This window comes from Podarcis filfolensis (assembly GCF_964270895.1).
Source record: "Podarcis filfolensis genome assembly, chromosome: 6".
Classification (NCBI taxonomy): domain Eukaryota; kingdom Metazoa; phylum Chordata; class Lepidosauria; order Squamata; family Lacertidae; genus Podarcis; species Podarcis filfolensis.
The window spans coordinates 95540413-95565338 of NC_139609.1; the positions used below are offsets into that span (position 1 = coordinate 95540413).

Sequence of the window (24926 nt, forward strand, 5' to 3'; positions counted from 1 at the left end):
GGGTTGTGTGGAGGTGCGCTCTCTGTGTCACCAGGACTTAAATGCTGGCAAGAAGCACAATGTCAAAAGTATAATGCATGTCCTTGCTGGAGAGAATAGGCTTCTAAACCCTAGTCTGTGCTTTTCCCCCAAAGCCCCATGAGGAAGGTATTGGGTTAAAGAAAGAAAAAAAATTCAAATAGCTGAATCAAAAGCTAAGGGCAATGGATAATAAACCATTAGGTTAGCCCCCACCATAAGGTAAAGGTAAAGGGACCCCTGACCATTAGGTTCAGTTGTGGCCGACTCTGGGGTTGCGGTGCTCATCTCCCTTTACTGGCCGAGGGAGCCGGCGTACAGCTTCCGGGTCATGTGGCCAGCATGACTAAGCCGCTTGTGGTGAACCAGAGCAGCGCACGGAAACGCCATTTACCTTCCCGCCAGAGCGGTACCTATTTATCTACTTCCACTTTGACGTGCTTTCGAACTGCTAGGTGGGCAGGAGCAGGGACCGAGCAACGGGAGCTCACCCTGTCACGGAGATTCGAACCACCAACCTTCTGACCGGCAAGTCCTAGGCTCTGTGGTTTAACCCACAGCGCCACCCGCATCCCTTCGCCCCCACCATACTGGACTACAACTCCCAGCCAGCATGACCAATACCCAAGGATGATGGGATATGTAGTCAGCCTTTGTTGGGGGTACATATTCCCCGTTCCTAGTGTAAAAGCAGACTCGCAAAATAAACTCCAGAACTCTAGCTGTCTGCCTCTGGTCCATTTTGCCAGCTGATGTGCGCAGTGTGTGAATTGAATCAATTCCACCCCATTTGAGAAATACTTTATTATCCTAGCGGACTGTTATTTGATTAAAAGAATTTCCAGTCGCTTAATTGTTTGCCTTCAGATAGGATTGGCTGGATAATCAATTGAAATAAACGAGTCTGTTGCTGAAAATTCAGTACAGTCATACCTCATGTTGCGTTTGCTTCAGGTTGCGTCCCGCAGCGACCTGGAAGTAACGGAACGGGTTACTTCTGGGTTTCGCTGCATGCGCAGATGCACAAAATGACGGCACACACACACACGCAGAAGCGGCGAATCATGGCACACACAGAAGTGGGTTGCGTTCTTTTCAGGTTGCGAACTGGCCTCCAGAACAGATCCCGTTTGCAACCAGAGGTACCTCTGTAGATGTGCCTTTCGAGATACGAAATGAATGGAAAGACAATTTAGTAAAGGAAAGCAAGTACAGGGGACGCTCGGGTTGCGAACGTGATCCGTGCGGGAGGCACCTTCGTAGCCTGCAACATTCGCAACCTGCGTCTGCCCATGCGTGAGCTGCGATTCAGCGCTTTGCGCATGTGCAAAGCGCGATTTAGCGCTTCTGCACATGCGTGACTGCCTAAACCCGGAAGTAACGTGTTCCGGTACTTCCAGGTTTCGGCAGTCCGCAACCCAAAAAAAACGCAACCTGAAGCGGCTGTAACCCGAGGTATGACTATATCAACCATGGAAGAGAGGGTCATCTCAACGCCAATACTCATTCAAGTCTCCCTGTGAGGAAGTGCTAGAACCATCCCACTAGCACAGAAGAGAGAAGTGCAGCTGGCAGACTAGTTAACTCCCAAGATGTGAGCAACCGTAAAAAAGAAAAAAAACTGCAGCAGGGAGTCCCGCAAGTAGTCTTAAAGTAACTCAGTGGGATGTTGAGAGGTGCAAGCTGGAACAGGAACATGGATCTATGTATAAAGGATATGAAAAAAACATCTTTCTGTCTGGGTGGGCCACTTTTGTCCCTGGAAAATGCAGAGAAATAGCTTGTAGGCGTGAATCAGGAAGAGAGTGTTTCTGGTAAGGGTCAGTGGGGGAACTAAAGAATTTAATGCAACTGGGATGAAGCACACAGGATTTCGCTCACGGACCGTGGACTACTGTACAAGTGAGAGAGGAATGAAGTGGCTGAAGCTCTGGACAAAAGCACACTGCGCTGCAACACTTAGTTGCAGGCTCGAGTCGGTTGTTGCTGATTTCTTCTTCTGTAGCAGCAACACACCGGAAACAAAGTAGCTGCAAAGAACAAGTGTCCCTTTAAATATACGCCCCTCTTATTAAATGATCATGAAGTTAACCCTTTACCAGGATTAATTTACCAAAGTGCTACTATGACCACTTGTGGCAGCAAGCTTTGTAGGAATATTTTGACCAAAGAACTGGGAATGGGTGGCCCAGAGAACATCGGTTTTTGGTGTATCTACCTGGCTCGCTTCAGGCAGGTATGCCCCCCCCCAACCTCCACCTTTGGGTACTTGTGTGTTTTCCGTTCACCTGTTCCAAAAACGCCATGAGCAGCATGTGACCCAAAGAACCCTCTGAAAGAACGGCAGAGATATGTTAAGTATTACAGGATCAACTTTTAATTTGATGGAGGAACACAGTGGGGGATGGGGGAAGAAATATAGACAAATACATCATTGGGGGGAACATTTCTTAAAACACCCTCAGTCACCTATTGGGTGTTGCTGACTGTGACTACGAATGGTGGAAACACAGAACTGCAGTTTTGTTCCCCGGAGTTGGCAAAAAAAGACCCTCTGTCTCTTGAAATCTCTAGAGCAGCCTCCGCCAACCTGGTTTGCTGCCCCCGCCAGGTTTTGGGCTACAACTTCAATTGGACCCATCCAGCAGGGCCTTGCTACTGTTAGCCCCATCATCATCCAGCAGGGCCTCACTACTGTTAGCCCCATCATCGTACAGCTGTGTTCCCTAGCGATGGTGGGAGTTGAAGCCCAAAACCTCTGGAAGGCTGGCCTAGAGCCACAGAAGCTGTTTCAGCCTTCCTCCTTGGGGAGGTCAAGGTTTGGGGTCTGTAAGGCAGGAGGGGCTGGTGGTCCTTTGGCTAATGCCCCACAGCTACCCTACCACAGCTACCTGGCTAGTAAGGGAGAGTCCCTATAACTCAGTGGCAGAGCATCTTCTTTGAGGTCCAAGACCCTGGCTTCTCCACTTTCTTGGGGAAGAAGCCTAGGAGAGATGGTCCTCAAAGACCCAAAGGAGATGTGAAATTTGGCGATAGACGATGTTTGGCTAGGTGGACCAATGGTCTGGTCGAAAATAAGGCCACTTGGTGGATGTCCCTACTAGAGAGGGCCTCTTCTGCTCTTCGCTTGGCTGAATGAACGAAGAACGACTGCTGGTCCTATTAGTACTGTCCCTTTTTGCAACAGCTCCACCTAAGTGTCAGGCGTGGTACGGAAAGTGGAAGCGATTTGGTCGCTACCAAGAGCTTAGCTGGGCTGGCTCTCCAAACTTCAACTCCCTTCAGCCAGCACGGCCGATGCTCAGGGATGATGGGAACTTGAGCGCAGAAAGATCTAGAGAGCCACAGGATCCCTATTCCCTCTCTTAGGGCTTTCGCTTGACCCGTATTTCGGTCATATTGTGTACCAATCAGTTCCCCCGGGTCTGAGAGCTTCTCTCATCATTCCACCACCGTGCCTTGGGAAAATCCAATCTTGCCCACTGAATTGAAGCCCGGCTAAGCATAATCTGATGGGGAGAGGAGTACAAACTGACTTGGGGAAGGCTGGCTGAGTTATATAGCAAAGGCGCCGTTTTTACTGAAGTCCAGTAGTTGCATTTTATGAGTGCTGAGCCTTAATTTTACAAAAAGAAGACCTGTTCAGAGACTGGCTTAGTCATCTCCCCAGCTCAGCTCTCTCCTTCCTTTTTGAGTGTTAGTTGAAGGTGCAAGGCACAGCTCGTAATTGTAGGTTAGGTTAAAGGCTTGTTGTGGTCAGTGCTGCTCAGATGACAACTGCAATCTGAGCAGGGACCAGAGGAAGCTGTGGGGTTGGGTCTAAAAAGCTTGGGCTGCTGGTGTAGGCGATGCTGAGCTGGGCAGACCAAGGGTCCGACTCAGGAGATGGCAGCGTCATAAGCGTCACAACCTCCCTGCACAGACTGGCCTCATCAGAAAGAAGCAGCTCAATGTTTACACAAAGGCCTTGACCATGGTGGCCCCCAGGAAACCCTGCACCCTTCCTTGTGATCCCTTTGTGTGCAGCAACCAAAGGCCGGCCCAATACATTTTGCTGCCCGAGGTGAACCGGAAAATGATGTCCCCTCTGGGAAGTGTAGTTAGATATAGGGATAGGGACGCCACCCTCTATGCCTCTCTGTCAGAGCTAAATGCACCTCCTACAGCTGACTTGAGTCTCTCTGATGGGCTGAAATATGCCTTTGGGTGGGGAGAAGGTGCTGTGGTGGTTGGAGAGCGCCAGGCCAATTCTGCACCCAAAAGATGTCTGCAAACTCGCCGGCTGGGAATCGCAGACGACCGCAGTGCCTGGAGACAGACGGTCCTGCCGTGCGTCCACAGCAGTGGCCAGAGAAGGAATGACCGCTGGGAGGAGCGCAGAGAGAGGAAAAGCCCTGGCGCATCTTCAGCAGCACAACCGGACGCCTTCACTTGCCCAAGCTGCAACGAAACATGTCTCTCCCTCATCGGTCTCCGCAGCCACAGCAGGCGCTGCAACCGCCCAATGGTTTGACTTCACTCTTCCAGTGTCTCCCAAGACAGACGGATGCCAACCAACCAACCAACCAGTGGCTGAAGGGTGCTCATCTCACAGCCACCACCACCCTTACCTGAATGGAGGATAAAAAGGGATGTGCACGTGTGAATAGACTGCACCAGGGAGGAGGAGGGAGCAGGAAGGGAAGCAGATGCGCCACTCGGATCCAAATCTGCCATTCCTCCCAGAGTGCCGTTGGAGGTGGCTGCCTCAGGAAACCTCATGGTAGTGTTGGCCCTGCTCCAACCACAATGCACAGGTTCCAGCTTCCAGCTCGGGTTAGCTGGACGGCTCGCCAGGGTTGCATCCTGCAAAGAGTCATCGGACCAGCTGACCAAGCTCATGCCAAGGCCAAAGACATTTTTAGGCCAACGCTGGTGAGGAGCTGCTGCCAGCCGTGGAGGCCACCATGGAGGAGAAAGAGGAGAGGAGGGATGTGGCTCTGCTATCCAGTAGAGAACAGCTCTTTGTCATCTCTGACCATCTCCAGAAGCTCAGCTCTGCCCTCGCCGGTCCTGGAAGCATCCTTTAAAAAAGTCCCATATGCTCAGAGACGTTGCGCCTGTTCATTGGGGGAGATAGGAAGCCCAGAGCACTTGTTCTTTAGATGTCCCTTTTATGAAGAGGCACATAGTGAGACCATTGATCCCCTGCTGGTGAGGCTCGCTGACCTCCCGGAAAAGCAAAAAACTGACCTTTTCCTGTTAGGCAAAGATCATAAGACAACCCGGATGATCGCCAGATTCTGTGTAGGCGCAGACCATCCCCCAACCCAAACTAGTTCGTTAAGAAAATCCCCAAACTCGGTTCCATGGGTGACTCTGGGTCATCTCTCTGCAGTAGCTTATCTTAAAGTTTTAAGTGTCTATACGCTTATCGCATTTATAAATTTTAAATTTAGTGTTGCACATTGTTTTAAATGTTTGCTTTCCTTCTGGGATTGTGCCCCCAGGTGTGTTTTATAAGCTGGTCTCCGACCGTAATAAATTTATCTATCTCTGACCATCTTCTGGTGGGTGCTCCTTATAGCATCTTTTCCACTTGTCCCTAGAGGTGAACTTGTCTCTGAGTGAAGACGCTCTTCTGTGCAGGTATAGGGCTGGCTGACAGGTCTCCTGAAGTTTTAGGGCCACAGCTTCCTTTTCAGAACTTCATGCGGAAGGAGCAAGATTCAGAATGGTTGGAAGGTTCAGGGCAGATTTTTAAAAGCCTTTCTTCACGCAGCACTTAGTTAAACTTGCTCCCTTGGGAGGAGGTGACAGGCACCAAAATTTGGATGGCTTTCGAAGAGGATTAGAGAAATTCAGGGATGAGAGGGTTATGGGAGGGGAGAACGCTCTTGTTCTCAGGTCGTGCTTGTTGGTTTTCCACAGGCATCTGGTTGGTCATTGTGAGAACAGGGTGCTGGACTAGATAGGTTATTGGTCTGATCCAGCAGGCTTTTATTACGTTCTGAAGTTCTTAAAATCTCAGGGCAAGGAGCCAGAGTCAAGGGGGAAGGCTACGTTCTGTTTGACTAGCAAATGTTGCCTGTTAAAGGTAAAAGGTAAAGGATCCCTGGACGGTTGAGTCCGGTCAAAGGTGACTATGGGGTTGCGGCACTCATCTTGCTTCCAGGCCGAGGGAGCCAGCGTTTGTCCACAGACAGCTTTCCGGGTCATGTGGCCAGCATGACTAAACCGCTTCTGGCGCACTGGAAAACCATGATGGAAGCCAGAGTGCACGGAAATGCTGTTTTCCTTCCTGCCACAGTGGTACCTATTTATCTACTTGCACTGGTGTGCTTTAAAACTGCTAGGTTGGCAGGAGCTGGGACAGAGCAACGGAAGCAAACTCCGTCACAGGGATCTGAACGCGCCAACCTTCCAATTGGCAAGCTCAAGAGGCTCCGTGGTTTAGACCACAGCTCCACCACCCGCATCCCTACTTTGCCTGTTAGCCCTGTTTCACTAGTCCACAGCCAAGTATTCTCTAGATCAGTGGTGGCCAAACTTGGCCCTCCAGCTGTTCTGGGACTATAATTCCCATCACCCCTGTCCACTGGTCCTGTTAGCTAGGGGTGATGGGAGTTGTAGTCCAAAAACAGCCAGAGGGACAAGTTTGGCCACCACTGCTCTAGATGTTTTGGACCACAACTCCCATCAACCCTAGCGGGACTTGACATCTTTCTGCAGGGTCTGCAAGACAGAGCTGTTCCACCTGGCCTTTGGTTTGGACTCACTCTGACCCTTATGTTTTCCCTCCCCTTACGGTTTTGATCTATGGGCTACTTTTAAAATGAGGCTGCATTTTAAATTGCATTCTAACCTGTATTTTAAATTGGTTTTTTTCCCCTATTATGTTTTTATTGTAATTTTACTGGTGTTAGCCACCCTGAGCCTGGCTCTTGTTAGCCACAGGGCAAAGGCTCTTGTCTTTGACATCTCTTCACCCTCGCAGAATCACAGACTCATACAGCTGCAAGGGTCATCTAGTCCAACCTCCTGCAACACAGGAATTAAAGCTAAAGAATCCCTGGCAGGTGAACACCCAACCTCTGCTTTAAAAACCTCCAACAGAAGAGGGTCCCACCACCTTTCCTGGTGGTCTTGACTCCCACTTTTCCTACAGTATGAATTCTTGTCATGTCCCCATAAAAAGGTAAACGGACCCCTGACCGTTAGGTCCAGTCTTGAGCGACTGTGGGGTTGTGGCGCTCATCTCGCTTTACTGGCCGAGGGAGCCGGCGTACAGCTTCCGGGTCATGTGGCCAGCATGACTAAGCCGCTTCTGGCGAACCAGAGCAGTGCACGGAAACGCCGTTTAGCTTCCCACCGGAGCGGTACCTATTTATCTACTTGCACTTTGACATGCTTTCAAACTGCTAGGTTGGCAGGAGCAGGGACCGAGCAACGGGAGCTCACCCCGTCGCGGGGATTCGAACCACCGACGTTCTGATTGGCAAGTCCTAGGCTCTGTGGTTTAACCCACAGCGCCACCCGCGTCCCCATGTCCCCATATACGATGCTTTGTACAGTCACATTCCCGTGCTGTCTGGTACTCAATATCCTCCCCACCCCACCCCGGATTCTCTCATGCTCTGTTATCTATCTATCTATCATCTATATATCTCTAAATCTACAGTCATTTAAGCTTGCCGTCTCTAGCATCAAGCCCACTTTATTTCCAGGGGTACAGCGCAATCGCCGCCACCCCCGCCTCCGTCCCCTTTGGAAAATTAGGAGGGCTTCGCGAACCTCACAGTCACCCAGGACTCAGCGGTTCTCAACCTGTGGGTCCCCAGATGTTGTTGGACTACAACTCCCATCATCCCTGAGCTCTGGCCTTGCTAGCTAGAGGTGATGGGAGTTGTAGTTCAACCACATCTGGGGACCTGCAGGTTGAGAAAGGCTGATCTAGTTCAACCCCCTGCAGCAACCCTAATCCCAAGTGCAATATTTTGCAGGGAGGCGAAACCATTCCTAGGGACCCAGGTCTTAGTGTGGCAAAACCTGCCCTGTCTCTTCTGCTACACACATTTTCAACAAGCAATTTCTCCTCTCTCTTTCTCTCTATTTGCAAACCGATTGCCCCTAATATGTGCATTTTTCATCACGTTACCATATTTTTTGCTCTATAAGACGCACCAGACCACAAGACGCACCTAGTTTTGGGAGGAGGAAAACAAGAAAAAAAATATTCTGACTCTCAGAAGCCAGAACAGCAAGAGGGATTGCTGCGCAGTGAAAGCAGCAATCCCTCTTGCTGTTCTGGCTTCTGGGATAGCTGCGCAGCCTGCATTCGCTCCATAAGACGCACATACATTTCCCCTTACTTTTTAGGAGGGAAAAAATGAGTCTTATAGAGCAAAAAATACGGTACTTGGCTGGAGAAGTGCAAAGTTCGGAGAAGTGCAAGTTTCGCCAGATGTCTGAGTTTGGGTTCGCATCTTGCTTTGGAAAGGGAGATTTGGGCAAGTCCCCCTTTAAAGGTGTACTGCATCCGGTTTTTCACCCCTTCCTAACTTGCCACCCTCTCCTGCGGTCTGCTCTCTTGACCTAAGGGAATTCCCATCAGCATCAGCCAGAGTCTGGGATTGGGGAGCTACATAGTCTGGCTGCATCTACGGGGCACTACATTGACTACCCCAGGTGCAGCCAATCAAGGGCAATCCAGTGACGGACATGCTTGTGTGATGAACAGACTTTAAAACTCCTGCCATGCAGCCATGTGCACAGAGACCCTCTGGAAAGCTCTCCAGTGCAGGCTGCCTTGAGATCTGTCCCAGAAACTCCAGCGGGTGCAGAATGCTGCAGCGAGGCTCCTCACGGGGTCCCTGCCATGGGAGCATATTCACCCAGTGCTTTACCAGTTGCACTGGCTCCTGGTGGAGTATCGGGTCAGGTTCAAGGTGCTGGTTTTGACCTTTAAAGCCCTTTGTGGCTTAGGGCCCTCGTACTTACGGGACCGCCTCTCCTGGTCTGCCCTGCAGAGGACCTTAAGGTCCATGAATAATCATAGTTTAGAGGTCCCAGGGCCTAAGGAAGTCATATTATCCTCCTCCAGGGCCAGGGCCTTCTCAGTGATGGCTCCCACCTGGTGGAATGCTTTGTTCCAGGAGACCAGGACCCTGCAGGATTTAACTTCCTTCCACAGGGCCTGTAAGACAGAGCTATTCCGCCTGGCTTTCAATCTGAACTTAGCCTGATCTTTTATTCCCCTTCCTTCCCTCCCTCTCTCCTTTTTATGAAGATTACACACTCTGGGATCCCACAGCTAATTCTCCCCTGGTCTCCTCGCTGGCCCAAATAGGACTAATTTAGCCAGCTAGCCCTAGTTTCATTGGATGGGTTTTCCCCCTAAATTGATTTCTGAATTCTGAATTTATCGTTATTCACGTTTTATACTGTATTTCATGCTGTTTTTTTGTTGCATCAATAAGTGTTTTAAATTTGTTGTTAGCTGCCCTGAGCCCGGTTTCCTGAACCGGGAAGGGCGGGGTATAAATAAAAAAGTATTATTATTATTATTATTATTATTATTATTATTATTATTAATGCAGCTTGCAGATTGCTCGTTTTGCACTGAAGCAGAATCTTTCTGCTTTGGCTACGGAGAGGATCCGCCCCACTTCCCTACCCTGGGGAAGGGCTGTAGAACAGTGGGAGAGCATCTGCCTTCATGAAGACGGTCCCAAATTTAATCGCCAGCATCTCCAGCTAGGATTAGCAGAGACTCCCTGCCGGAAATGTTTGAGAGCAGCTGATAATCAGTGTAGACCAGTGGGGGTCAGTGGGATTGCCACGGTGGGGCATTAAGAGGGATGGGGGAAGCAGTCTAGGGTGCTGGAGATATAAATCACCGCCAGGCTCTGTTAAGTTGGCATCACGGAATCAAGTTTTGTTGAATCAATCAAACCAAATGGCTTTAGTTGGATTTTGAATAAATATGCAATTAATTGTTACTGCTTGAATTTGATGTCGGGGACTGGCTTGGGGACAAGGAGTGGGGGGGTGCCTCACCAGGGAACCCCACCTCCAAGGGAAACCCCCAGAGGAGGAAGGCTCAGAGCCCAGGGATTGGCGGTGCGATGTTGAGGAGAGGTCAGAGGGGGAAGATTGGGGTGGTGTGCCAGATGCTGAAGGAGCAACAGGGTTTAGTGAGCAGGGAGAGCCGGTGACAGAGAGCAGTTCAGACTCTGAGGCTGAAGCAGAGGAGGGCGGAGATCAAGAGCCTGCTGAAGAATCCAGGGAGTCTCCCTCGCCTGCTGCAACCAGCTCCCCTCCCCTCTGGCCTCCAAGAATGTGCAGAGTATTGAGGAGAGCCGAACAGAGGTGGGCAGACACAGTTTGAGACTGCTGGGGAAACATTTGGGAGACGGAAAGCCTTAGAAGGGCTGGGAGGCAGGGACTTTCAGTCCTGGCCACTGCTCCATAGGGGCAAGACCTGCTGTGAAATGTTGCTGAATTGCCTGCCATTTCCTTGAATAAAGAGTTACCGTATTTTTCGCTCCATAAGATGCACCTGACCATAAGACGCACCTAGTTTTTAGAGGAGGAAAACAAGAAAAAAACGAAACGGTGGATGTATGATTTTTGTGGTTCATGCTGTGGCCACAGACATGTGATTTGACTGTGAGTTTGGGGTAGCCCAATGCAAAAATCCTGAGGATCCATGTGAATCCGTGCTTTGTAACCACGTTTTTGTGCCATTGTAGCATCCCTTATCTCTCTCCCCGACTGCTTGCCGATCAGCTGCTTCCTTTCAACACTCCCTTCCCTCTTGTTTGCCTTAGTGTCTTTTCCATAGCTGGAGCAGTTTTTTGCTCCTCCTTTTCTTCTAATTTCTCTCCTCATTGCTTTAGTATTCCTGTCTCCTCTCCTTGCAAGTTCCCTGTCTTTACCTCCCCCCTCCCAGGCAGCCTCCTTTATCACTAGAGTCCCTTATCTCCCTCCCGATCGCTTGCCGATTAGCTGCTCAGCAGCTTCCTTTCAACACCCCCTTCCCTCTTTCTAAAAAAAAAAAAGCATGATCTGCTTTTTGCCCCTGGGCAATTCGGCTCCAGGGACCACGCATTCGCTCCATAAGACGCACAGACATTTCCCCTTACTTTTTAGGAGGAAAAAAGTACTTCTTATAGAGCGAAAAATACGGTAACTTGACGGACTTGACGGACACCTGACTGTTCCTTTGTGCTGACCTGCATCTGACTCCAGCCTTGACCATTTCTATCATTTTTAGTGGGTCGTGCAATCTGCCATTCTGAATAATTGCCTTTTATAGGGTAGGAGGCACTGAAGATGAGTTTATGGAGTCAAGGAGCAGTGATTTCCCCCCAGCCGAGGAACTGCTAGTGTTTCCTGAGCTCAACAGATCAGTGGTCTGATTCAGCATAAAGCAGCTTCTTTTGTTCCAGTGTCCACCCCTTAGGAGAATTTTCCAGGGTCTCCTTAAGGAACGATGCAACAGCTAGACAGTGTCCGCATAATTCCATTAAAGTCTCATGAGAAACAGCCTTTACTTTATAATGCAAATCCGAGCCTGTCTCCCTCGCCAATAAACCAGGGCCTTCTGCAGATTTAATCTCTTTAACGGGCTGATCGCTCTTAAAGGGCATTTAATCTTATTGAGAGCGAAAGCAATTGATGTTGGCTCAGCGAGTTTGCTCTTTGGCGGTGACCTGATGGATGGCGGCCTGGCAGGCGTGCCAGGGATGTAGCGGGGGGAGGGGTGTCTTTTAATCCAGCTTGGATTATTATTCCAAAAGGAACAAGGCAGGTGCTGCGATTTCTATCAAGAGCGGCTCATAAGACTCTGCTGGCAGTATCAGTACATTTAAATAAGGCCCCATTACTTAGTTCAATTCCCTTTTGGGACAGCTGCGTATTCCTGCATTGCAGGGGCTTGGACTACATGATCTTCAGGGTCCCTTCCAACTCGACAATTCTAAGATTCAATGTTGTTCTCCAAGGTTAATTTAAAGACATAGGAAACTGCATTATACTGAGTCAGAGCACTGGTCTGTCTAGTCCAGTATCGTCTACACTGACCGACAGTGACTCTCCAGGGTGTCAAGTCAAGTTGTTTCTCCCAGCCCTACCTGCAGATGTCGGAGATGGAACCCTTCCTTCTGCATGCCAAGCAGCTGCTCTACCTCTGAGCTGCAGCCCTTTCTGCCAAAACACAGGCAGATATCCACCAGGTCAGTGTGCAAAAGCAAACCTTTTTGGTGAACCTTGCAGGATACGGGTGATATTGGAGGCACAATATCTGGATGGCAGCCGGCTGGAGAAGGCAGGCTTAGCTGGTTTAGTGCCCAGCCGTCAAAACTGGCCAGTGGCATAAATTGAATTGATTCACATGATCCCTACAGCTCTTAGTGTGCAATGCTAGGCGTGTGCTGACTCTGAAGTACAGCAGCCCTCTCCAACAAGGTGCCTTCCAGACAGTTTAGACTACAATTGCTATCTATTATTAGAGCAGGCATAGGCAAACTCCGGCCCTCCAGATGTTTGGGACTACAATTCCCATCATCCCTAGCTAACAGGACCGGTGGTCAGGGATGATGGGAATTGTAGTTTCAAAACATCTGGAGGGCCAGAGTTTGCCTATGCCTGTATTAGAGCCTTAGCCTTCATTGGGGATGGGCTGTAGCCCATGCTCTATTCAGAAGGTCCTGGGTTCAGTTCTCGGCATCTCTTTGGCCAGTGACTGTTTCTCAGCCTAGCCTACCTCACAGGGTTGTTGTGCGGATTTAAAAAAAAAAACCAAGGCAGAAGGAGAAGCATGTACGCCACCTTGGGCTACTCTTTGGGGAAAGGTGGGATATAAATGTGATACTAAATAGATATTATTTCTGAAGGGAAGTGGGTGACCACTCCTGACACCAAGGAATCCACATACTGGTGTAATTTCATGGTGCCATTAGTTCCCAATCCATTAGTGCCCCAGCTGGAGGGAATCATCTTAGATCATGCAGCCCAAAGAGCAGGAGTCAGACACTGAGAGAGAAAGACCACGGCCTCAGAATTAGATAAGATGACAGGAAGTATTTGAAACCTGCTGGACCAGAGATTTTCAGAGGACTGGAATAAATATGTGAGCTATTTGAAAAGCAATTGTAATCAACAGATTACGCTAGTAGGATTACAATAAGTTTTTTAAGAAGGAATATAAGAAATATTGCAAGGAAGGTTATGAAGAGAGTTATTAGTTATGATAATTAAAAGCAATAGTGAAATTAAGAAATGTAAATTAAGTGGAAAAGATTGGAAAATTTTCAGATGTGATTGATGGAAGTCAAAAAATTGTATAAGGTATGAAATTGTGTTAAATGACTGCTGAAAATGATATGTTAAAAATTAATTATATAGAGAAAGAGGGAGAGAGAGAGAGAGAAAGACCACGGCCTCCTTCTTCTCTGGTCTTTGCATTGATCTGCATCCTGGATTTCTGAATGGAGAGGGCAGGAAAGGGGCAGCTAAATGCCTTGTGATCAGCACACAAGCAACCTTCTCAAAGCATCCAGACCATAGCTGTCAAGTGTCCCTTATTTGAAGGGACAGTCCCTTATTCCAGCGCCATTCCGCTGCTGTCCCTTATTGATGGATGTCCCTTAAATGTCCCTTAAATGATGTCCCTTAAAATTTCAAAGGAAGCAGCTCCTCTCCCTCCCTCCCTGCTGGCCAGGGAGGAGGGAGGCTCCAACTAACTTGCTTGGCTGTGTTGCTCAACCAATAAGAAGTCTAAGAACGACTGGGGGGTGGAGCTTGCATGCCTTGTGTGTGGCTAGTTAATGCAAGCTGAGGGGGTTTTTGAATGCTGGACGCCATTTTGTTGCACGTGCTGCTGCAAACTTTGCAGTGCAAAGCCAGGCCGGGGAGCCATCTTAAGTTGAGGCTGCATAGGCCTTGTGGTGCATGTGATTCAGATTCTATTCAGTTGAACCTCTGGTTACAAAGTTGGTTGGACAGTGTTCTCGAAGCTACCAGCATGAGTTTGACCAGACTGCAGGAGGACAGGAAGACTGGAGTGCCTGGAACAGGTGAGGCTGCAGGTCCCTTATTTTGGCTGCTGGTCCCTTATTTTCAAGGCTGCTGGTCCCTTATTTTCAAATCTGTAAGTTGACAGCTATGATCCAGACTCTGCCAGTGCTGGAACTAGAAACACCATTCTGTACTAGTTTTAAATTCTCACTTTGGGTGGGGGGGGGGATATATGAAAAGGTTCAATTAAAAAAAATAATCAAATTTTGAATATTAAAATTCAATTGAGCCGGACGCTAGATAGAGGCATCGTGAAGAAATTCAGAGCAGGAAACCATCAGGAGAAGAAATAACAGCGCTTGGACAAGGAGAATCAAACTAGACTGCTGCAAATTTTTGCAAGCATGCACAAGGGGGAATAATTTTCCTGAGATTTCTTTTTCTAAAAAAAATTAAAAATCATTTGCATCTCTAGGGCTTGATGCAATAGGGAGAGATGGTACAGTCCTGAGAAGGCAAAGCAGACTGTACCAGTTCAGGATGAAGCTGGAGAACCACATTTCTGAGTGTGTGTGTGTAAGAGTTGTGTGTGATTTTTAAAGACAAGCACAAAACGGAGTTGGCTGGGCTGCAGCCTATCTCCATGATGTGCTTATTTTCTCTCTGCAGTGACTCTTTTTAAAACGAGTGACTATTCCAAAAATGTGAACAATCCCCACCATGTGTGGTACAGTCTCCCCCCCATCTTCTGCTGCTGTGCTTGTAGATTCAACCCTTGGCTAGCTTAACTCCTGCTTAGAGGCCTTTTCTTATATTCCCAGTTTTAAAACAAATACCGTATTTTTTGCTCTATAAGACTCACTTTTTCTCTCCTAAAAAGTAAGGGGAAATGTGTGTGCGTCTTATGGAGCGAATGCAGGCTGCGCAGCTATCCCAGAAGCCAGAACAGCAAGAGGGATTGCTGCTTTCACTGCGCAGCGATCCCTCTTGCTGTTCTGGCTTCTGAGATTCAGAATATTTTTTTTCTTGTTTTCCTCCTCCAAAAACTAGGTGCGTCTTGTGGTCTGGTGCATCTTATAAAGTGAAAAATATGGTACTTTTTCCCTCCTGCTTCCAGTTATAAGCAATTATAGGAATTTCTGGGGGCAACAAATGGACCAGATTTGAAGGGCGAGTGATGGTGCAGCATTCAAAACAACGCTTTCCCTCAGTTTCTCATGATCGCAATACTGAGTGATACACATTTCCTGGGCTGTGGCTGCACATTTTATATTTAGCTGAGAGTGGCACTTTAAAAAAATATTAGGAGGGGGGATTTACCGGCAGCTGTACCTTTTAGAGGTCACCTTTCGTTTGGCCACTTCTGAGCGATATCCATTTTTAAACTTCCTGCTGACACATTTTCATTTGCATTGCCCACATGCCGGCCTTCATTAATGTTTCATGCTTTGCATTCGAGACGTAATTGTATCTCCCGACTGCAGCGAGTGCCTCCCTGCATCCGAGGCTGGCGACTTGGCGGGCGAACCCATTGACGAGGAAGCAGAAACGCGGAAGGTTCTTTGAAAGCGATGCTCCCTTTCCATGAACAACTCAGAAACAGTTTGGACATGGCGTTCTTTTCCCAGCGAGGCCGGGGAAACAGGGTTTGCTGGTGTGGCAAGGTGGTGTGTTTGTGAGTCAGGCTGTGTGGCTGTGCGTGAAGGTGTTGCTTCGACAGACCGAGCATGTTGCAAGTGCGAAAGTTGCAGCAAGGTCTTGGGAGCTGTAGAAAACTCATACAAACCATGGAGCAGTTGGGTGTGTTCTGAACTTTTGCTGGGAGCAGCGACAGTTGCACACGTCTTCCAGATGGAACTATTGCTAAGAGCGTTTGCTGCAGGGAAGGGTGGAACGAAGGAACCCAGCTCAAAAGTACAGGCCTTAAACTGTGCTTGGTAGTATACAAAGAATTCCAAAGAGGCCTCTGAAATGTGGCTTTGGCTCTGTGTCTTCAGCATAGGCGATTTGGTTGTGCAACAGTTTTTTCAATAAAAAAAAGTTGTGGGTTTTTTTTTAATCACAGCAGTGGTGCAGTACGTAGCACAGAACAATTTCAGAGGGGGACCGTGAGTTTTCTTGGAAATCTTTTCTTGGAGAGAAGTTCCCAAAATATAAAGCAACATTTAGCTTCCCAAAGTTCATCCTCATCCTTTCGTGTGTTAAGTGAAAGAGGCATTTAAACAAGAGGTGACATTTCCTCTACTGTTCCCCATTGAGGTGCAAAGCTATACGTAAATATGAATGTTGAACCTTTCCCCTCCCCCAACCCCCCAACAAATCCTCCTCTGAGCTCAGTGCTTTTAACTTGCAGAATAGAATCACAGTTTTGTAGCACTGGAAGAGGACCCTTCATCTAGTTCAACTTACATCACCTACGAAGAAACGTCAGCAGCTCTGGCTGGTGTTTGTGACTTCGGTCATCTGAATGACCTCGTTCTCGACCAAAGTCTGCCCCCCTTCTCCATTCAGCTGCCTCATCCTCAGGTTTATAGACCCGTAAGTCTTCCGGGGAGCCCTGGAAGCCGGGAACGACCTCCTCCGGTAGAACTCCCCTTTGTAGATGGAGACCATTAAAAGGATGGAGAGCAGCATCCCGCCCAAAGTCAAGAGCCCCAACCCTGCGATGATGCACTTGTCCAGGTGGGAGCCTAGGTGGGCGTAATACATCTCCAGCCTCTCCATCTCCCGGGCGGACACAGAATCCGGGTCGACTCGCGCCTCCCGCGGGATGCTGTAGGCGACAATCACCAGCAAAATCCCGCTGACCAAGAAGACTAAAGCCAAGATGAAGCCATAGTCCACTGAGTTGCCTGCTGCGTCCGGCAAAGGGCCATCCTCGGACCGTGGGGAGAGGTCTCCCCTAGGGGGTGCTGTGTGCTCCCTGAGGCTGCTTCCTGTGCCTTGACGGTTCCGGAAGGAAGTTTCTGCCTCTTCCTCTTCCTCTTCTTCCTCCCCCTGGTAAGAGGCGTTCTCAATGCCCAAGCCAGGAGCTGTCCGTGGTGCTGAAGGTCCCCCTTCTGGGACTCCACGGCTGGGCCCAGGTACATTCCCCAAGACTGTCAGTTCCAGGGGCTGTGAGGACGCCATTGGGATGCAGTCGCCTTGCTCATCCCTCTCAGCACTTCAGCTGCTGGGGCAGAAGAACGGAGAGGAGGAATCAATGAGAACCATTTTGCACCCTGGCCTTCATTCACTGAATGCTCTGGTTATCTCCTGCTTGGACTCCTGCAATGCGCTCTACGTGGGGCTACCTTTGAAGGTGACCCAGAAACTACAACTAATCCAGAATGCGGCAACTAGACTGGTGACTGGGAGTGGCTGCCAATACCACATAGCACCGGTCTTGAAAGACCTACATTGGCTCCCAGTATGTTTCCGAGCACAATTCAAAGTGTTGGTGCTGACCTTTAAAGCCCTAAATGGCCTCGGTCCAGTATATCTGAAGGTGCGTCTCCACCCCCATCATCCAGCCCGGACACTGAGGTCCAGCGTCGAGGGCCTTCTGGCGATTCCCTCATTGTGAGAAGCAAAGCTACAGGGAACCAGGCAGAGGGCCTTCTAGGTAGTGGCACCCGCCCTGTGGAACGCCCTCCCAGCAGATGTCAAAGAGATAAACAACTACCTGACATTTAGAAGACATCTGTTCAGGGAAGTTTTTAATGTGTGACATTTTAATGTATTTTTCATCCTTGTTGGAGGCCGCCCAGAGTGGCTGAGGAGGCCCAGCCAGATGGGCAGGGTACAAATAATACATTATTATTGTTATTATCAAATCATCCTGACCCACCACACCTCTCAGGGACCTCAGGGGACCTTCCTGACATGAAGCCAATTCCTCTAGGGTTCACTTCCAGTCCTCTACCAATGAATGGGGGAGAGCTCTCCTAGGTTCAATCCCTGAAGGCATCTTCAGGTAGGACTTGGTGGGAAGGTCTCCTGCCTGAAACCCTGGACCGCCTCTGCCGGTCAGTGTAGACCATACTGAGCTAGATGCATCAATGGTCCAACCTTGTATAAGGCATCTTCTGTGTTCTCATGCCCTCTTCTAGGTGCCGATTGAACACATGGAAGGCAGCATGAAAGGGGCTGGAAGGGACCTTGCATCAAAATTGGGGGGGGGCATCAAAATCCCCCATGGTTCCTATGCAGCCTTCTGTGTTCCTATGCAAAACCAAATAGGGCCAGTGCATTTTTTCTGAGCGGATGCAGGGATACGCATACTCCTAAACATTTTGTGAATCTTTGTACTTTTGTCCATTTACTGTATTTATTTTTGAACTATAAAAAATAAACTATTTGAACTATAAAATGGTAATTTTCTTGAGTCAAAATGAGAGTACCCTAAACATATTTTTTTTAGAAAAAGCCCTGAATAGGGCACTCCATCCCGCAACATTTTGTTGAAGGCAGCACACACATTCACCACCTTTCATCTTCAGTGCGGCATGCATATTCTGCGCTTTCTATTCTTAGTCCAGCAGAGGGTCAATAGAGAGCAACTGTGGCAAGGTCGCCCACCAGGCCCCATTGACCAGACAGAGATTGGGAACATGGATCTCCTTGGTCAAAGTCCAATGTTCTATGCACTACATAAAGAAGACAAGAAGAGCTGGCCTCTGGATCCGGCCAATGGCCCATCTAGTCCAGCACCCTGTTCTCACAGTGGCCAAGCAGATGTCCCAAAGGGAAACTGATAAACAGGATCTGTGCACAGCAGCACTCCTGCAGTTTCCATCATCTGGGATTCAGCAGCATCGCTGCCTCTAGCTATGGAGGCAGACCACAGCCATTATGGCTAGTAGCCATTGATGGCTACATCCTTGTCCTCCTTTAAAGCCATCCAAGTCGGTGACCATCGCTGCTACCTGTGGCAGGGAGTTCCATAGTTTAGCTGAGCCCTGCTATCTTAAGTTATCCCCAGGGATACAGGATCATCCCTGGAATTCCTTGCAGAGGAGGTAATAATAATAATAATAATAATAATAATAATAATAATAATAACAATAATTTTATTTATACCCCGCCCTCCCCAGCCAAGACCGGGCTCAGGGCGGCTAACACCCGATATAAAAACAAATTTATTGAAATGCAACATAAAAACAAGATTAAAATACAACATTAAAACATTAAAATACAGCCTCATTTCAATGGAAACTCAAATCAAAAACCTTTGGGGGGGATGAAAGTTTCAAGTCTTCACCAAGGCCAACTATCCAGACTGGTCCTCCATGGGCCAGAAAAAAGCCAGGGAAGTCCCCAGATAGGAGTTCCATCACAGGAGGAGAAAGGAAAAAAGAAGAGAGGGAGGGAATCAGATTACAATCAAGTAGTGTGCGATTTTTGTTAATTAAGTGTGTCTCTTGAGCCTGGTGAGGTGGGTCTTGATCTTGCCCGCACCCTGTGTGACCAAGCGGCTGATATCCTGACTTTTCTGCAGCCTGCTGGCAGGGCAAAAGCTCTGCCTGAGGCACCTCCTTGCAGGGAAAGTGCAGCTGAGTAGACACCTCTTGCAAGCGGAAGAAGCAATGTAAAGATCAGCAGAAAAGGAGGTGTGCAGGAGTCCGCCAGTCTTACACACACACATACACATGGGATTTTTAAATTTCTTTTAATGCACAGAAGTTCTACACAAAGCACCTTCGTGGTAAGAGTGCCGGACTAGGATCTGGAAGCAAAGGTAAAGGTAAAGGGACCCCTGACCGTTAGGTCCAGTCATGGCCGACTCTGGGGTTGCGGTGCTCATCTCGCTTTACTGGCCGAGGGAGCCCACATACAGCTTCCGGGTCATGTGGCCAGCATGACTAAGCCACTTCTGGCGAACCAGAGCAGCGCACGAAAACGCCATTTACCTTCCCGCCGGAGCGGTACCTATTTAACTACTTGCACTTTGACTAGGTTGGCAGGAGCAGGGACTGAGCAACGGGAGCTCACCCCGTCGCGGGGATTTGAACCGCCGATCTTCTGATCGGGAAGTCCTAGGCTCTATGGTTTAACCCACAGTGCCACCCGCGTCCCTAGGATCTGGGAGACCAGGGTTCAAATCCTTACCCAGCCAGGAACCGCATTGGGTGACCTTAGGCCAGTCCCAGTCTCTTAGCCTAACCTACCTCACAGGGTTGTTTTGAGGGTAAAATCGAGGCCAGAAAGAACCATGCATGCCACCTTGAGCTCCCTGGATATGAATGAGATATAAATGTAATCAGCAGCAGCAGCAAGCAAACCAATAGCCACTGGGCAGGCGTTGCTGACTTTGGACGCATTTGCAAATTTGGGATATTGTTGTGTGTCACCACACAAAAACACACTATGGCCAATCACACACCACAACCTGTTTCATCGGCTATAGCAGAATGATTTTTTCTGCTGGCATGGGGAAGGGGGCACTCTTGTGGGGTCAGACCTAAACCCAGTGGGACTTCTGAATAAGCATGCATAGGAACTGGGCCGTCAGACCCACTGACCATCAATGAAGGAGACAAACCCATAACTTCATTTTGCTGCATCATGTGCATCCTTGGACAGTTTGTCCACTTTTGTGGCTTGCCGTGGCTGCTACCCAGCATGACACACACACACACACACACACACACACACCCGCTATGCACCATGCCATTTATTTCCCTGCTCTCTCCCTCTCACAGGGTCTCTCAACCCTGCAGGTTGAAAAGTCTGGGATTCCCCTGGTGAGATTGCAGCGCAGCAGGTGTGATCCTGATCAGCACCAAGATGCGGGCCCTGCATTGGAGCACTCCGAAAACGAGAAGCGAAAGAGGAGTTGTAAAATAGCAATGAGCGCCGGGCTGCCAGCGCAAAGCAACTTCCTTCTCACACCCACCCAAGCTGCGAGAGGATAGTAGGATAGATCCATGGCTGCTCAGAACACACCCTTTACTCAGGCATAATAATATTTATTATTATAATAATTTATTATTTATACTCTGCCCATCTGGCTAGGCTTCCCCAGCCACTCTGGGAGGCTTCCAACAAAGTATTAAAATACAGTAATACATCAAACATTAAAAGCTTCCCTAAACAGGGCTGCCTTCAGATGTCTTCTAAAAGTCTGGTAGTTGTTCTTCTCTTTGACATCTGGTGGGAGGGCATTCCACAGGGCAGGTGCCACTACCGAGAAGGCCCTCTGCCTGGTTCCCTGTAACTTGGCTTCTCGCAGTGAGGAAACTGCCAGAAGGCCCTTGGCACTGGACCTCAGTGTCCTGGCTGGATGATGGGGGTGGAGACGCTCCATCAGGTATACAGGACTGAGGCCGTTTAGGGCTTTAAAGGTCAGCACCAACACTTTGAATTGTGCTGGGAAACACACTGAACGAATCACTCTAGGGCAGCCTTCTTCAATCGAGGTGCTCTCCAAATGTTGGGGAAGACTGCTCTAGGACAACCCGCCTTCCTCTTCCGCACCCTGCACAGTTACCGTAGGGAATAGCACCAGAGTGGCCCATCTAGTCCAACATCCTGTTCCCACAGTGGCCTGTGGAAAACCCGCAAACGGGATTCGAATACAAGAGCAACTCTCCCTGCGGTTCCCAGCAGTTCAGAAGCACTGCTGCCTCCAGCCGTGGAGCCACCGTGGTTAATAGTGATGCTGTCCTCCGTGAATTTGTCTAATATTTGGGCTCACGCATCCTGGTCTTTGGTGCCAGCATTGAAGGATGACTTCATAGCTGCTACTGCTGCTGCCTCCTCCTCTCCCGCGCGTCCCCAATCCCTTCCACCCAGATTACAACCTCTTATCGTTTAGGAATAATCTTTCCCCACGCCCTGCCGCTGTCTCAGACACGCATGCAGCAATCCTCTCCGCCTCCCCAGCAATGGAAGCCCCAAGGAATAAGCGGGTGGGCGCGCACGGCTGCCTATTCCCCCCACCCACCCCACTTCCCGCTGCCCTGTCCTACCTGTCCTTGCCCGGCCTGCCTGCCTGGCTGCCGCGGGGCGCATGCTGCCTGTCTGGGGACATCCAGCAGGTCCTCCTAGCTGGGGGTCAGCGCTGCAAGCGACCATGGATGCTGCCGCTGTCTGCCGTGGGCTCCTCCTCCTGCGATGGTCGTTGCTCGGCCAGCCTGGAGCGAGGGAGTGGAGTGGAGGCTGGGCGTAGGGGGCGGGGGAGAGAGAGGTGGGCTGCTGGCTCGGTTTAGAAGGGGTTTTAAACCGGAGTGAAAGGGGGGGGCGGAGAAAAAGAGACAATGCCAAAATCCCGCAGCGGCGCCCCCTGGCGACGGCCTCGGGCGCCGCAACTCGGCTCGCGCAAGGCGTGGCTGGCCGGCGGTCGCTGTCCGTTCAGCACCACGGCGCCGCAGTCGGCGCGCCGGTCTTGCTCCTTGCGAGTAGGCGGGGGGCGTGCAGGAAAGGGAACCGACGGTCCGCTTTCTCGCCCTCCTCTTCACCGTCCCCCCCCTTCCTCCCCACAAACTGATCTTTCCAGCACTCTTTCTCTCCGTGCAATGCAACCCTCCGCGGTCTCTTTCTCTCTAACCGGAAAATGGATCCTTTTCCCCACACAGACACCCCCACGCACCCCGGGCTCTGGCTGTGCTAGGATCGCTCTACAAATCGCGCACCACCACCACCCAGCACCAGCGCAAGGGAGAAGGGAAACGGGGCCAACCCGTGGCCCGAGGCTGCGGCGCAATCGCCCGATGGCACCTCCAGCTCCGCAATAAGCTGCTGCGCGCCCCCTTCCTCCTGCCCTAGAGGCCTCTGGGGGTGGGGGAGAGCCGGGGGGAGGAGCTGCCTGTTGCGGAGTCTCCAGCCTGTAGCCTCCTGGGGGCCAGAGAGAGGGAGGGGCGGGGGGAGAGTCGCTTCTTACCTCTCCCACGGCGGCGGTTGCTGCCGGCAAAGGTGGGGTCCTCTCCGCCGCCAGGGACCCTCCCCTACTCATCCCCCCCCCCACTCAGCAACTAAAGGAAAGGGTGGGAAGGAAATGCCACCACCACCGCAGCTTCGTGCCAGCTGGCTCCAGGAAGGCCAGAGGATGAGTAGGGGCCCCTCGACGCAGTCCCGGGCTTGCGAGAGAGGAGCCGCGGGGGCCATGCGAGCAAAAGGCGGGCGAGGGAACGGGCAGATTTGGGCATACCGGATTGGGGAGGGGGTGCAATGGCTGCTGCCAGGAAGGATATGCAAACTCCCACCTTGATCTCCAGGAGGTTTCAGGGATCCCTGCGGAACCGCCGGCTGGCTGCTGGCTTGTGCGTGTGTGTGCTTGCATTTGTTTATTTGTGGGTTTATATGAGGCACCCTCCAAAATAAGCTTTAACAGTCTTCGATCTGCACCGCTAGCGCTGTTACAAGATGCCACACAATGCTCGTTTTGCATTTGTAAGAGCAGGATCTTTTAGTGCGGCAGCAATTACCCTCTGGAACTCCCCGTCTATTGACCTCAGGCAGGTGCGTTCTTTTCGGCACTTGCTAAAAACGTTTTTGTTCAGGCAAGCCTACCCAGGCACGCTCGTGGATCTGTTTTTAGTTTATTCTGATTTTGTATAATTTAAAAGAGTTGGGTTTTTCTTTACTTATAATTGCACTGCGTTATTCTCTTTGTAAACCGCTTTGAGGGTGTGGGTGGGTGTTTTAAAACAATCAAATGGTGTATAAATATTATGAAATAAATTACAACGTGAATAAATAATAGGAAAAATACTGTGGCATGTTTTCTTTAAGAGGAATGTAGGTGAAGGTATTGTTATGAGTTTGGTGGGGTCAGTTTGGATGACCATCTGTCACAGATGCTTTAGCTGAGATTCCTGCATCGCAGCGGGTTAGACTAAAGGATCCTTGTGGGTCTCTACCATTCTATGATGCCCTATGCAGTGGCGTAGCGTGGGTTGTCAGCACCCGGGGCAAGGCAAGTAATTTGCGCCCCCTAACCCGTGGATTTGCGCCCCCTAACCCGTGGATTTGCGCCCCCTAACCCATGGATTTGCCCTAACCCCAGATGTTGCGCCCGGTGCGGCCGGCCCCCCCTGCACCCCCCACGCTACGCCACTGGCCCTATGTACTTTCCAAACCTGTGCTCCTCAGATGATGATTGCACGGTCTGGGTCAGTGGCGTCGCAATGGAGGAGCCATGCGCCCCAGGTTCCATGTCTGCAGGGGTGACAAGAAGTCACCCCACAGGGGCTCGCGGCAGCGCAAGCAGCCATCGAGCTGCCGCAGCCGCATGTGGAGGATCCTCCGTTCGCGGCTGCAGCCACAAGCAGATGATCCCGGCACCGGCAGCAAACCGCTATGTACAGCATATGTGCGGTGTCACATGCATGCGCTGTATGTAGCGATGCCGCACATGCGCTGTATAGCGGTTTGGCGGCGGCGGCGCTCCAGTGCTGTACGGACAGTGCCGGGATCCTCTGCTCGCGGCTGTAGCGGCGATGGATCCCGGCACCGTCCGTATGGCACTGGAGTGGTGGCACCAGCAAACCACCAGCGCATGTGTGGCATCGCTACGTATGCCTCATGCGTCATACGTAGCGATGCCACACATGCGCCCTACATAGCGACGCCTGCCCCAGGTGTCATGACGCCTTCCTTCGCCCCTGGTCTGGGTCGGTTCAGATGCAGAGAGGCAGCCCATGAGGTACTGTGGTCCTAAGGCATTCATATTATTATTATTATTATTATTATTATTATTATTATTATTATACCTCGGGTTACAGACGCTTCAGGTTACAGCAATTCAGGTTTCAGACCCCATTAATCCAGAAATTGTACCTCAGGTTAAGAATTTTGCTTCAGGACGAGAACAGAAATTGCACGGCAGTGGTGCGGCTAAAGTGGTACCTCAGGTTAAGAAGAAGAAGAAGAAGAGTTTGGATTTGATATCCCGCTTTATCACTACCCGAAGGAGTCTCAATGCG

The 24926-nt window shown here is 50.1% G+C and overlaps 1 protein-coding gene across 3 annotated transcripts; it reads right to left on the minus strand.

The window, feature by feature from the left end:
* Nucleotides 1-2372: 2372 nt before the first annotated feature.
* Nucleotides 2373-22964, minus strand: TMEM74B (transmembrane protein 74B). 3 transcript variants are annotated; one of them, XM_083619190.1, is made up of 4 exons: nucleotides 22883-22964; nucleotides 15352-17191; nucleotides 2706-4628; nucleotides 2373-2669 (listed from the first exon to the last, which is right to left on the minus strand). In XM_083619190.1, the coding sequence occupies exon 2, from the start codon at nucleotides 17146-17148 to the stop codon at nucleotides 16447-16449; it is 702 nt and encodes a 233-aa protein (XP_083475316.1). In that variant the 5' UTR covers nucleotides 17149-17191; nucleotides 22883-22964; the 3' UTR covers nucleotides 2373-2669; nucleotides 2706-4628; nucleotides 15352-16446. The 3 variants fall into 3 exon arrangements, with proteins under 3 accessions (XP_083475316.1, XP_083475318.1, XP_083475317.1); XM_083619192.1 differs by having other exon boundaries at nucleotides 15352-17188; nucleotides 22883-22940; XM_083619191.1 differs by lacking the exon at nucleotides 22883-22964 and adding an exon at nucleotides 21972-22774.
* Between the last annotated feature and the right edge of the window lie 1962 nt (nucleotides 22965-24926).

Coding starts and splice junctions, on each gene's coding strand:
- TMEM74B (XM_083619190.1), bottom strand. CDS start 17,148: ATGGCGTCCTCACAGCCCCTGGAACTGACAGTCTTGGGGAATGTACCT.